We start from the raw sequence: 13,272 nt of genomic DNA, 5'->3' as shown, positions 1-13,272 counted from the left end.
AAGGCTACGATGACGTCACTCCCTCATTAGCATAATGTATTCTGACCTCATCCCCCTGAGCCAGACCAATGAGAATCCTCCACTCTCATCACCTGCTAGGAAGAGAATTCCATCATTCCAAGCATTCTTCCCCGCCGCTCGCGCGCACGGCCGCTCTCACACTCAGTCCTGGATTACCACATCAAACTCTGGAGCTTTCCCACTGAATTTATTGCTGTTGTTTGGGCTGTTTTTTTCCCTCGGGATCTCTCATCGACTTTGTGACCGGGGAGATTTCAAAGTGGCGCTTCAAAGTGGTATGTAGTTTACATGACTTTGTTCACGCATATGTAGGAAAGAGTGCTGTGCTTATATGTGGAGTTTATGATCATTGCTGTGAGGAAAGAGCTCCGTCGTAGAGAACACGTTACAGTGTAACACTAATCCGCGTAATGTTTCATGCGACCACATTAATAAGTAACAGGCGAACATTGATGAATAACTGAAACGCATGCACCGCAAACATTAAGGAAACATACAATAATAACGGCGCGTTCTCGTTCTGTTGCGTCGTCGGTTTGCTCCACAGATACACACACGCGTGCACAAAGCGCATTCCAGAAGTTTAATTCCCATTCTAAAGTTGGAATCTGTTGTATGAAGGCGCTCAGCTGTGTTTGGAGCTCTGGAACGCGCTCTGTGGAATGCGAAGTGTGGGAAGAGCGAGCAGCGCTTCAGACCTCCACATGTTTGCACTGTTTATTCCGGGAATGCATGAGGAAACATGTGGATTGTGGAAAAGAGGTTCCCAATACTTACAGAGCTAACATGCGTCGTCATGAAAAGAATGTTACACTCACGTGTTGTTGGCTTTAAAGGGTTAGTTAACCCAAAAATGAACATTATCATTAATGAACAAAAAAGTGCATCTATACATCATATAAGTGATCTATATGTTAATAAAGGCTTTCTAAAGCCAAGGAAAATATCCATATTTATAACTACATAAATTATAATCACCGACATGACGAGTGACCTCTGATCCCAAGGGCAACGATTGACCTCTGACCCGACAGATGACGTAGGATGTAAGAGTAGCGTAAACTCAGGTGAGAGTAGATGATCTCTGACCTGACTCATGACGAGTGACCTCTGACCCGACGCATGACGAGTGACCTCTGACCCAACACATTACGAGTGACCTCTGACCCGACGCATGACGAGTGACCTCTGACCCGACACATTACGAGTGACCTCTGACCCGACGCATGACGAATGACCTCTGACCCAACACATTACGAGTGACATCTGACCCGACGCATGACGAGTGACCTCCGACCCGACAAGTAACCCTGATCCGACACATGACATGATGTAGAAGTAGCGTAAGCTCAGGTGAGAGTAGACGATCTCTGACCCGACGCATGACGTAGGATGTAGGAGTAGCGTAAGCTCAGGTGAGAGTAGACGACCTCTGACCCGACGCATGACGTAGGATGTAGGAGTAGCGTAAGCTCAGGTGAGAGTAGATGACCTCTGACCCGACGCATGACGTAGGATGTAGGAGTAGCGTAAGCTCAGGTGAGAGTAGATGACCTCTGACCCGACGCATGACGTAGGATGTAGAAGTAGCGTAAGCTCAGGTGAGAGTAGACGACCTCTGACCCGACGCATGACGTAGGATGTAGGCGTACCGTAAGCTCAGGTGAGAGTAGACGACCTCTGACCCGACGTAGGATGTAGGAGTACCGTAAGCTCAGGTGAGAGTAGACAACCTCTGACCCGACGCTTGACGTAGGAGTAGCGTAAGCTCAGGTGAGAGTAGATGACCTCTGACCCGACGCATGACGTAGGATGTAGGAGTAGCGTAAGCTCAGGTGAGAGTAGACGACCTCTGACCCGATGTAGGATGTAGGAGTTCCGTAAGCTCAGGTGAGAGTAGACGACCTCTGACCAGACGCATGACGTAGGATGTAGGAGTACCGTAAGCTCAGGTGAGAGTAGACAACCTCTGACCCGATACATGAGGTAGGAGTAGTGTAAGCTCAGGTGAGAGTAGACGACCTCTGACCCGACGCATGACGTAGGATGTAGGAGTAGCGTAAGCTCAGGTGAGAGTAGACGACCTCTGACCCGATACATGAGGTAGGAGTAGTGTAAGCTCAGGTGAGAGTAGACGACCTCTGACCCGACGCATGACGTAGGATGTAGGAGTAGCGTAAGCTCAGGTGAGAGTAGACGACCTCTGACCCGATACATGAGGTAGGAGTAGTGTAAGCTCAGGTGAGAGTAGACGACCTCTGACCCGACGCATGACGTAGGATGTAGGAGTAGCGTAAGCTCAGGTGAGAGTAGACGACCTCTGACCCGACGCATGACGTAGGATGTAGGAGTAGTGTAAGGTCAGGTGAGAGTAGACGACCTCTGATCCGATGCATGATGTAGGAGTAGCGTAAGCTCAGGTGAGAGTAGATGACCTCTGACCCGACGCATGACGGAGGATGTAGGAGTAGTGTAAGCTCAGGTGAGAGTAGACGACCTCTGACCCGACGCATGATGTAGGATGTAGGAGTACCGTAAGCTCAGGTGAGAATAGACGACCTCTGACCCGACGCATCACGTAGGATGTAGGAGTACCGTAAGCTCAGGTGAGAGTAGACGACCTCTGACCCGACGCATGACGTAGGATGTAGGCGTACCGTAAGCTCAGGTGAGAGTAGATGACCTCTGACCCGATGCATGATGTAGGATGTAAGAGTAGCGTAAGCTCTGATGAGAGTAGATGACCTCTGACCCGACGCATGACGTAGGATGTAGGAGTAGAGTAAGCTCAGGTGAGAGTAGATGACCTCTGACCCGACGCATGACGTAGGATGTTGGAGTACTGTAAGCTCAGGTGAGAGTAGACGACCTCTGACCCGATATATGACGTAGGATGTAGGAGTACTGTAAGCTCAGGTGAGAGTAGACGACCTCTGACCCGACGCAGGATGTTGGAGTACCGTAAGGTCAGGGGAGAGTAGACGACCTCTGACCCGACGCATGACGTAGGATGTTGGAGTACTGTAAGCTCAGGTGAGAGTAGACGACCTCTGACCCGATGCATGATGTAGGATGTAGGAGTAGCGTAAGGTCAGGGGAGAGTAGACGACCTCTGACCCGAGGCATGACGTAGGATGTTGGAGTACCATAAGGTCAGGTGAGAGTAGACGACCTCTGACCCGACGCATGACGTAGGATGTTGGAGTACTGTAAGCTCAGGTGAGAGTAGACGACCTCTGACCCGACGCATGACGTAGGATGTAGGAGTAGTGTAAGCTCAGGTGAGAGTAGATGACCTCTGACCCGATGCATGATGTAGGATGTAGGAGTAGCGTAAGCTCAGGTGAGAGTAGATGACCTCTGACCCGACGCATGACGTAGGATGTAGGAGTTCCGTAAGCTCAGGTGAGAGTAGACAACCTCTGACCCGACGTAGGATGTTGGAGTACCGTAAGGTCAGGTGAGAGTAGACGACCTCTGACCCGATGCATGACGTAGGATGTTGGAGTACTGTAAGCTCAGGTGAGAGTAGACGACCTCTGACCCGACGCATGACGTAGGATGTTGGAGTACTGTAAGCTCAGGTGAGAGAAGACGACCTCTGACCCGACGCATGACGTAGGATGTAGGAGTAGCGTAAGCTCAGGTGAGAGTAGATGACCACTGACCCGACGCATGACGTAGGATGTAGGAGTAGCGTAAGCTCAGGTGAGAGTAGACGAACTCTGATCCGATGCATGATGTAGGATTTAGGAGTAGCGTAAGCTCAGGTGAGAGTAGATGACCTCTGACCCGACGTTTGACGTAGGATGTAGGCGTACCGTAAGCTCAGGTGAGAGTAGACGACCTCTGACCCGACGCATGATGTAGGAGTACCGAAAGCTCGGGTGAGAGTAGACGACCTCTGACCCGACCCATGACGTAGGATGTTGGAGTAGCGTAAACTCAGGTGAGAGTAGACGACCTCTGACCTGACGCTTGACGTAGGATATAGGAGTAGTGTAAGCTCAGGTGAGAGTAGATTACCTCTGACCCGACGCATGACGTAGGATGTAGGAGTAGTGTAAGGTCAGGTAAGAGTAGATGACCTCTGACCCGACGCATGACGCATGACGTAGGATGTAGGAGTAGTGTAAGCTCAGGTGAGAGTAGACGACCTCTGACCCGATGCTTGACGTAGGAGTAGCACAAGCTCAGGTGAGAGTAGATGACCTCTGCCCCCGACGCATGACGTAGGATATAGGAGTAGCATAAGCACAGGTGAGAGTAGATGACCTCTGACCTGACGCATCACGTAGGATGTAGGAGTAGCGTAAACTTAGGTGAGAGTAGATGACCTCTGACCCAACTTAGGATGTTGGAGTAGTGTAAGCTCAGGTGAGAGTAGACGACCTCTGACCCGACGCATGACGTAGGATGTAGGAGTAGTGTAAGCTCAGGTGTGAGTAGATGACCTCTGACCTGACGCATCACGTAGGATGTAGGAGTAGTGTAAGCTCAGGTGAGAGTAGATGACCTCTTACCCGACGCATGACGTAGGATGTAGGAGTAGTGTAAGCTCAGGTGAGAGTAGATGACCTCTGACCCGACGCATGACGTAGGACGTAGGTGTAGTGTAAGCTCAGGTGAGAGTAGATGACCTCTGACCTGACGCATCACGTAGGATGTAGGAGTAGTGTAAGCTCAGGTGAGAGTAGATGACCTCTGACCTGACGCATGACGTAGGATGTAGGAGTAGAGTAAACTTAGGTGAGAGTAGACGACCTCTGACCCGACGCATGACGTAGGATGTAGGAGTAGAGTAAACTTAGGTGAGAGTAGACGACCTCTGACCCGACGCATGACGCAGGATGTTGGAGTAGTGTAAGCTCAGTTGAGAGTAGACGACCTCTGACCCGATGCATGATGTAGGATGTAGGAGTACCGTAAACTCAGGTGAGAGTAGACGACCTCTGACCCGGCGCATGATGTAGGATGTAGGCGTACCGTAAGCTCAGGCAAGAGTAGACGACCTCTGACCCAACGCATGACGTAGGATGTAGGAGTAGTGTAAGCTCAGGTGAGAGTAGACGACCTCTGACCCAACGCATGACGTAGGATGTAGGAGTAGTGTAAGCTCAGGTGAGAGTAGACGACCTCTGACCCAACGCATGACGTAGGATGTAGGAGTAGTGTAAGCTCAGGTGAGAGTAGACGACCTCTGACCCAACGCATGACGTAGGATGTAGGAGTAGCGTAAGCTCAGGTGAGAGTAGACGACCTCTGACCCAATGCATGACGTGGGATGTAGGAGTAGCGTAAGCTCAGGTGAGAGTAGACGACCTCTGACCCAACGCATGACGTAGGATGTAGGAGTAGCGTAAGCTCAGGTGAGAGTAGATGACCTCTGACCCGACGCATGACGTAGGATGTAGGAGTAGCGTAAGCTCAGGTGAGAGTAGACGACCTCTGACCCAACGCATGACGTAGGATGTAGGAGTAGCGTAAGCTCAGGTGAGAGTAGACGACCTCTGACCCAACGCTTGACGTAGGATGTAGGAGTAGCGTAAGCTCAGGTGAGAGTAGACGACCTCTGACCCGACGCATGACGTAGGATGTGGGAGTAGCGTAAACTCAGGTGAGAGTAGATGACCTCTGACCTCTGTAATTTAATTTTAATTATGAGCCCAAGTCTGATTTAAACCCGACCATTGTTTAAAATGTTGGCCGTTATAACTGACGTTCTCAAGTACAGTCCCAAGTTGTTTCAGTTACAGAAATATGTTTAGAATTATCTTGGGATAGTTCACCCTCGAACTAAAATAAAAGTAATCTTTTACACCCTGCTGTTGTTCTAATGCTTTGTGTCCTTCTATCTTTTTCGGACCTCAAAAGCAGAAAATTAAAAAAACGTCCAGCACGCGCTCCTCCATATAATGGCAGTGATTAGCGACCAGGCTAACACTTTACAAAAAGGATACAAAAGTATCACGCAATGATACAGTGAGACGTGCGCCATATATGGAAAGTGTTCAGGAGGCATACTATAAGGTTTTGCGAGAAAGAAACCATATTATTCAGTAAAAATACTGAGTTTGGCCATTACCCTGTGCGCGGTCCTGTGAGTGCGGTACCCAGGATAAGCGCAAACCATTTTGAGAATTCAGGCTCAATAGAAACAAACACGACTCTCGTCTTCTCTATAAGGTATATGATAAGAAATAATACAATAATAATAATAATAAGGGAAACATCCTGAAGTGAATGTTGTGTACCGGTTGTCATGACAACATTGCATGAGCGGCTGCTAACGGCTCGCACGCACTCACTGGAACGCGCACAGACGGCCGAGCTCAGTATTTTGACTGAATATTATGGTTTCTTTCTCGAAAGACCTTATAGTACTCCTCCTGAACACTTTCCATAGAAGATGGAAGGACATGGGGCATTGCAACAGCAGGGTGAGTAAAATATGGCTTTATTTTCATTTCAGGGTGAACTATCCCTGCGAAGCATTGTTTGTTTATTCAGAATGGAATGGATCGCAAATGGATCCGAATGAAGAAACCTAATTTTGTACACATTTGTTACTTATGCCTAGTGTGATAAATATATATATATAATATTTCTGTTTATGGCATAGATTTCTCCCCACCCAATTAGGCTAATAAAGTAATGATTAAAAAAACACAAATGCTTGATCAAGGGCCCATCCCAGCCTGAGGATAGTGGCAGGAAATATCGTCCCGGCCCGCGGGTCGGGTCAAGTCGGGTCAAGATAATCTAAACTCTAGGGTAAGCTCAGGTGAGAGTAGACTGCCTCTGTCCTGACAAATGACGTAGGACGTAGGATTCGTCAATACGTCACGTGTAGGGTGACCAAACGTCCTGTTTTCCCCGGACATGTCCTGTTTTCAAGTCCTGTCCTGGCCCTAATATAACAATTTTCTATCCATACAGAGGGGGCATACTTTAAATGTATTGAATTACCAGTGTCCTGGTTTTCGGTAATCAAAATATGGTCACCCTAGTCATGCGGCGGGTCAGAGGTCACTCTTCTGCCATTACTGGAAGCAACTAATAGTTTATATAGTTATAAATATTTATATTTTTCTTGGTTTCAAAGGCCTTTATTAACCCCTGCAGTTGTATGGATCACTTTTTTGATGGAGGGATGCACTTTTTTGGGCTTCAAAATCTCAACCCCCATTCACTTCCATTATAAAGCTGGGATGAGCCTGGACATTGTTGTAAATAACTCCGATTCTGAAAGAAGAATGTCATATACACCTAGGAATGGCTTGAGGGGGGAGTAAATTATGGGATAATATTCATTTTTGGGTGAATTAACCCTTTAACAATCTGGTTTTCATGCTCAGATTCTGGACCAGGATGGAAACACCTTTGGATGTTTTGTCAAGAGCAGCATCTTTAGTGCACCAAGACGATGAGAAACGTGAGTCCATTTCAGAGATTGATTGAAATAGTTTTTGTTTAATTGTCAGATAACCGATATGCATGCATTGTTTAATTTTGGTCGTTTGTCAAAACTATTGAATGAAATGTCTGTCTGTATTCCTCATACAGTAAGTGATCTCTGAGAGAGAGCGAGCTGCTTCATTTCCATAAGGCTTTATTCTGTGTCTGCATTGAGTCCTTGATCATTTACATGAGAAATGCCTTCACATAATGCCCTGAAATGCTTTCCGTTGCTGTTGCTTTTCAGCTCGATGCACTGATATATGATAGCGGCAAGAGTGTTATGAAAGAACAAGACTTTGAAAAGAACCGTGCTGCTCTCCCGGCCTGTCATGAACACGCTGCTGTGTTTCCCGTCAGAAAATTCCTTCCTAGATTAAGCACCGTCAAATCCTGCTCAGGCTTTTAGTGTTACTGGAATTCTTTGTGCAACATCTACATGTTACAGCGGTGTGTTGGCGCTGCTCTGTTGGGCTCGCAGGGTTTGGTTAAAAGTACAAAATGTGTTGACTGTGGTTTGCCAGCAATATAATTCCCACCTAAACTTCTGCAATGCAACTGAACTAGCAGCCAACGAGTTACTGTGATCAAAAGCCTCAGTCTTTCCTTATTCCAATCAAATCAACCTCCAAGCTGGGATAGTAGAAGTATTTTAAAGACATCATGAAAGGGAAGTTGCAGTAGTCTTTTCTCGTCTTTTTTCAGAATTCTGAGTTTACATCGTGCAATTTTGACTTTTTTTATTTTCGGAATTCTGAGTTTACATCCTGCAATTTTGACTTTTTTCAGAATTCTGAGTTTACATTGTGCAATTTTTTTTTTTAATTCTCAGTTTACATCCCGCGATTTCGTTTTTTTTTTTTTTTTTTGGAATTCTGAGTTTACATCCCGCGATTTAGATTTTTTCTTTTTCAGGATTCTGAGTTTACATCCTGCAATTTTGATTTTTTTCAGAATTCTGAGTCTACATTGTGCAATGTGGACTTTTTCAGAATTCTGAGTTTACATCCTGCAATTTCTTTTTTTAGAATTCTGAGTTTACATTGCGCAATTTTGATTTTTTTTCCAGAATTCTGAGTTTACACCGCGCAATTTAGATTTTTTTTCTGAATTCTGAGTTTACATTGTGCAATTTTGACTTTTTTGGAATTCTGAGTTTACATCCTGCAAATTTTGACTTTTTTTTCTGAATTCTGAGTTTACATTGTGCAATTTGGACTTTTTGGAATTCTGAGTTTACATCCTGCAATTTCTTTTTTTAGAATTCTGAGTTTACATTGCGCAATTTTGATTTTTTTCCAGAATTCTGAGTTTACACCGCGCAATTTTGATTTTTTTTTTCTGAATTCTGAGTTTACATTGTGCATTTGGACTTTTTTGGAATTCTGAGTTTACATCCTGCAAATTTTTTTCAGAATTCTGAGTTTACATTACGCAATTTTGACTCTTTTTCAGAATTCTGAGTTTACATTGTGCAATCTTTTCTATTGTGCCGTATATCCGAGTGAAACGCTTCTGGAACAAGAACAAATGTAGGGCGGGCTTGATTTTATCTTTGGGGAATTTAAATGGATGTTTGTGGTTTGCTATTGGTGGATCTCATGTGAGTGACAGGTTGCACTGTCTCTCATCATCAGAGAAGAGGTGAGAAAGAGGGGAAGATATTCTGATTCTCTTGAATTTACTCTTAAAACCAGAACTTTCCTCTAATGCCTTCTGAACCTGTCGTGACTCTGAATTAAAACCAAAAGTGGGTCATGGTGTCAAAACTGCGAGTTCTCGCATGGGTCGCTCCAATGACAGTGGACGTGCATCTGGAGAGGCTTGGGATTGCCGTTGTTCCTCTTCCTCCCCCCTGCTGTGTTTTTGTGATGTCATGTCGTTGGGCCTTTGTCCCCTCACAATGAGTCTGACCTGTTTTCACTGCTAGCTCCTCCTGCTCGTTTGCATTTATTGCACGCCTTTGGAATTGTTCTTACTTGCTGGAACACTTGGAGACAGAGCCGTTGACTCACGTGAGCGTGTGTTTGGCCCTGACGCATGGCCTTGCAAGCTACGCCAGTGCAAACACTCACTTCAGTGTAGAGATGGGAATGCACAAGTAACATGGAAGGTGTGGCTCTCTTTGTCAGCCGGAGTCAGGTGACGGCTTGCATTCAACTGCGTGCTTGAGGCAAAACAGCCCAATTACACTGTGTTCAAAATGGTGTCAGACAAAGATCATGGTTTTATTAGCGATTAAAGTAATGCAGTTTTTCCAAGGCAAATAACTCATCCAGACCAACTGTGATCTTCTAGAAATATTCCATTTGTACATTTTGATATAGAACTCAACAGTTGAATGCCAAACGTCCAAATTACCATTCAGAATTGATTTTTAATGATAACAACTTTACCTCTGCTGAATCATGAAACCATAAATCTGAAGCAGCACAACTGTTTTCAACACTGATAATAATCCTAAATGTTTCTTGAGCAGAAATCATCATATTCGAAGGATCATGTGACACTAAAGACTGGAGTAATGATGCTAAAAATTCAGCTTTGATCACTGGAATACATTACACTTTACTATATATTCACATAGAAAACAGCTGTTTTACACTGGAGTATATTTCACCATTTTTACTGTATTTTTGATCAAGTAAATGCAGCCTTGGTGCGCAGAAGAGACACTTTCAGAATAAAAAAATAAAAAAATCTTGCTGATCTCAGACTTATGAATTGGTGCACACTGTATATCTTAATATTTCAAAATCTTAGTCAATGATTAAAGTATAAAAACAATCAATTGTTAGTTTTCTCACATACATATCATATATGATGATATTCCTAATAATTTTGCTTGATAATATATAGCACAGTATGCACACTTTGACGGAAAAATGTGTTTTTAAAAATAATTTGTATGACAATTTCAATTAATGATACACCTCAAATTTATATTATTTTTTGTATTTTTTGTATTTTAATAGTGATGAACTTTACTAGTAATTAAATGAATACCTTTGTCAATAAAAATACAGTTTTATCTATCATATCGGCATATCATATTTTTTTAATGCATGCAGTGAGGCTTTTCTCTGTTTAGTTTTTCATGCTGCAGAAGTAGCCAGAGTAGTTTAAGAGCGTTGAGGAGGTGTCTCAGACAATACCTACTGCTCAGCCAGATGTCCACACCTGCAGTCCAAACAGGATCCAAACAGGAAGTTGACCTTTGAGTCCCTGGGCCATTTTTCTTTCCTCTTAATGAAAGATTGATATTTCTTTGTTATTGTTCTGTGGAATGCTCAAACATACGGACGCCTCCCTGTGCTGAGGAGTTGAGTCAATAATAACTCTGTAGTCCTTTTGTTAAGGCTGTGAGGATCTTGTTTCTGCGTCGCTGGCCTTCCTTTAGTGAGCGATCTGCATTATGTCATCTGTTGAAATCATATGAATGTTTCAAATTCTTTTGTTTTCAGCTTCTAAATAATGAAGGCATTTTTGAAAATGATTTTGCCCTAGCAACCACATACAACACCCCACCAGATGCATAGCAACACCCTGGCATCCCCCCACAGGACCCTATAAAATGCATATCAATGTCCTGGCAACCACTCACAACACCATAGCACCTGCACTTAAACACACTAAAATCCTCTCAAAAAATCTTAGCAACTGCATAGCAATGCCCTGGGAACCACCCACAACACCCTGGTAACCTCATAGTTACACACTATTTAGACCTCCCACAACACCTTAGCAACTGCATAGAAACACTAAAACCCACTCAGAGCCCCTTAGTAACTGTGTATCAATGACCTGTTAACCACCCACAATCCACTAACAACTGCAATAAAACACATGAAATCCTCTCAAAACATCTAGCAACTACATAGCAACACCCTGAAAACCAACCACAGCACCCTAGCAACCTCATAGTAACACACTGCTCAAAACTCTTTTGCAACTGCATAGCAACACCATGGGAACCACCCACAGCACCCTAGAAACCTCATAGTAACACACTGCTCATAACACCTTAGCAAATGCATAGCAACACCCTGGGAACCACCCACAGCACCCTAATAACATAATATTTACACACTGCTCAAAGCACCTTAGCAACTGCATATCAATGCTCTGGGAACCACCCACAACACTCTGGCAGCTGCATAGTAACGCCCTGGGAACCACCCACAACACCTTAGCAACTGCATAGCAACACCCTGGGAACCACCCACAACACTTTAGCAACCCCATAGTAACACACTGCTCATAACACCTTAGCAAATGCATAGCAACACCCTGGGAACCACCCACAACACTTTAGCAACCCCATAGTAACACACTGCTCATAACACCTTAACAACTGCATAGCAACACCCTGGGAACCACCCACAACACTTTAGCAACCCCATAGTAACACACTGCTCATAACACCTTAATAAATGCATAGCAACACCCTGGTAACCACCCACAACACCATAGCAATGGTCTAAGCCTCACTAACATTTGAGAATGAAAAATAAGTTTATGAGAATGAGATGATGACTAGAAGTTGTGTGTGGAGTTTGGAGTTGTGTTGGAGTTCATTGATTTGGCCTGTGAATGGCTCTGCTTTGTCTGTTGTTGCTCTTTCAGCTGCCCGTCCCGTCTCATCCCGTCTGTTCCTGTGAGTGTTCGCATGTGTGCTGGAGAACAAAATGGCTCTTCATTCATATCGTTTGTGTCCACTTGCATTGTGTTTGATTATTGATGCCTTTTAGCTGTCTGAGAAAGAACAATGTTTTACAAAATAATGGATAGGATCTTTAATGTGGCACTGCATCCTTATTAAAAGGTTTAAATCAATACATAAGTGTCTGTCTAATGATAAAAACAGCCTTTACACTGTTTTTTTTTTTTTGTCAGTAAACGTCCCGTCCAGGGGCCCTAGGCTCATTTCTGCAGCACACATGTGTGATCCTGGGGTTTTGGGCCAGAGGTCAAAGTTTAAAGGTCACTGAAGTGGGGCACACAATTGTTGATGAGGCACACAAGCTGTTGTCTTGATAGAATTCAGAAAGAAAAGTCTAGTATCAATATGTGAAATAAAGCTTGCAGGAGTAAAAGTTTTCTCAATGACTGGGCAATGACATCATCAGAGGTATGCTGTGTATTTGTGTCCCAGAAATCATTGTCTAAAACATCATGCCAATAAGAAACAACTGCAATTCCGGGGCGTTTCACAATACATATTGTTTCAAAGCAGCTTTACAGGAAATGCTTGTTAGAGTTTAGGAAGTATTCTTTTATCAGTCAGAGATGAGTGCGTCAAAGAAACATCCATATGGCAGTGATATACAGCTGTAATGTTATGTGGTTAGTTAACATGTATTCAGTTAAGCAGACAGCGAACGTAACGTGTTGGGCGGCAATTACAACTTGTGCTCATAATGATTACAATATAAGGAAATATTACAATATTTCAGCAGCTTTCGTTTCTTCTCTGACAGCCGCAAGACCAGCCGAACGCTGTGAGTGTGTGTTCGAAATCAGGAATGGTGAGAGAAGATTGTGTTGGTACTTTTATCCTCTTCAAACCAAATTTGCATCTCCAGCCGATAAAATTTATATTTCATCTGGCGAGCGCGCGTCCCATAATGTTTACGTGTTAGGTCAGTAGGGGAAGAGTAGGGTGGCTGTTTGAAAGCATTTGACCACATGAGCATCTACAGTACCAAAGCAATTCAACTACCTCTGGAAGTGGACGAGCTGATATCATGTTGATATCAATAATTAACTTTTTGTCTAATATTTGATATTTAA

General features: G+C 44.3%; 1 protein-coding gene across 1 annotated transcript in view; it reads left to right on the top strand.

Annotated features, from left to right (window-relative positions):
* Nucleotides 1–70: 70 nt before the first annotated feature.
* vgll4b (vestigial-like family member 4b) overlaps nucleotides 71–13,272 on the top strand; it is a 76,404-nt gene continuing 63,202 nt past the window's right edge. Inside the window, exons 1-2 of the mRNA XM_079844974.1 lie at nucleotides 71–296; nucleotides 7,380–7,456. Coding sequence (XP_079701100.1) covers nucleotides 7,393–7,456 — 64 coding nt within the window. The 5' untranslated portion in view covers nucleotides 71–296; nucleotides 7,380–7,392. The remainder of the gene's footprint in view (nucleotides 297–7,379; nucleotides 7,457–13,272) is intronic.

The sequence above is a fragment of the Gobio gobio genome, assembly GCF_949357685.1.
Source record: "Gobio gobio genome assembly, chromosome: 19".
NCBI lineage: Eukaryota > Metazoa > Chordata > Actinopteri > Cypriniformes > Gobionidae > Gobio > Gobio gobio.
Note: the sequence above shows the minus strand (reverse complement) of the source record. Positions and strands in the feature narration are given on the sequence as shown.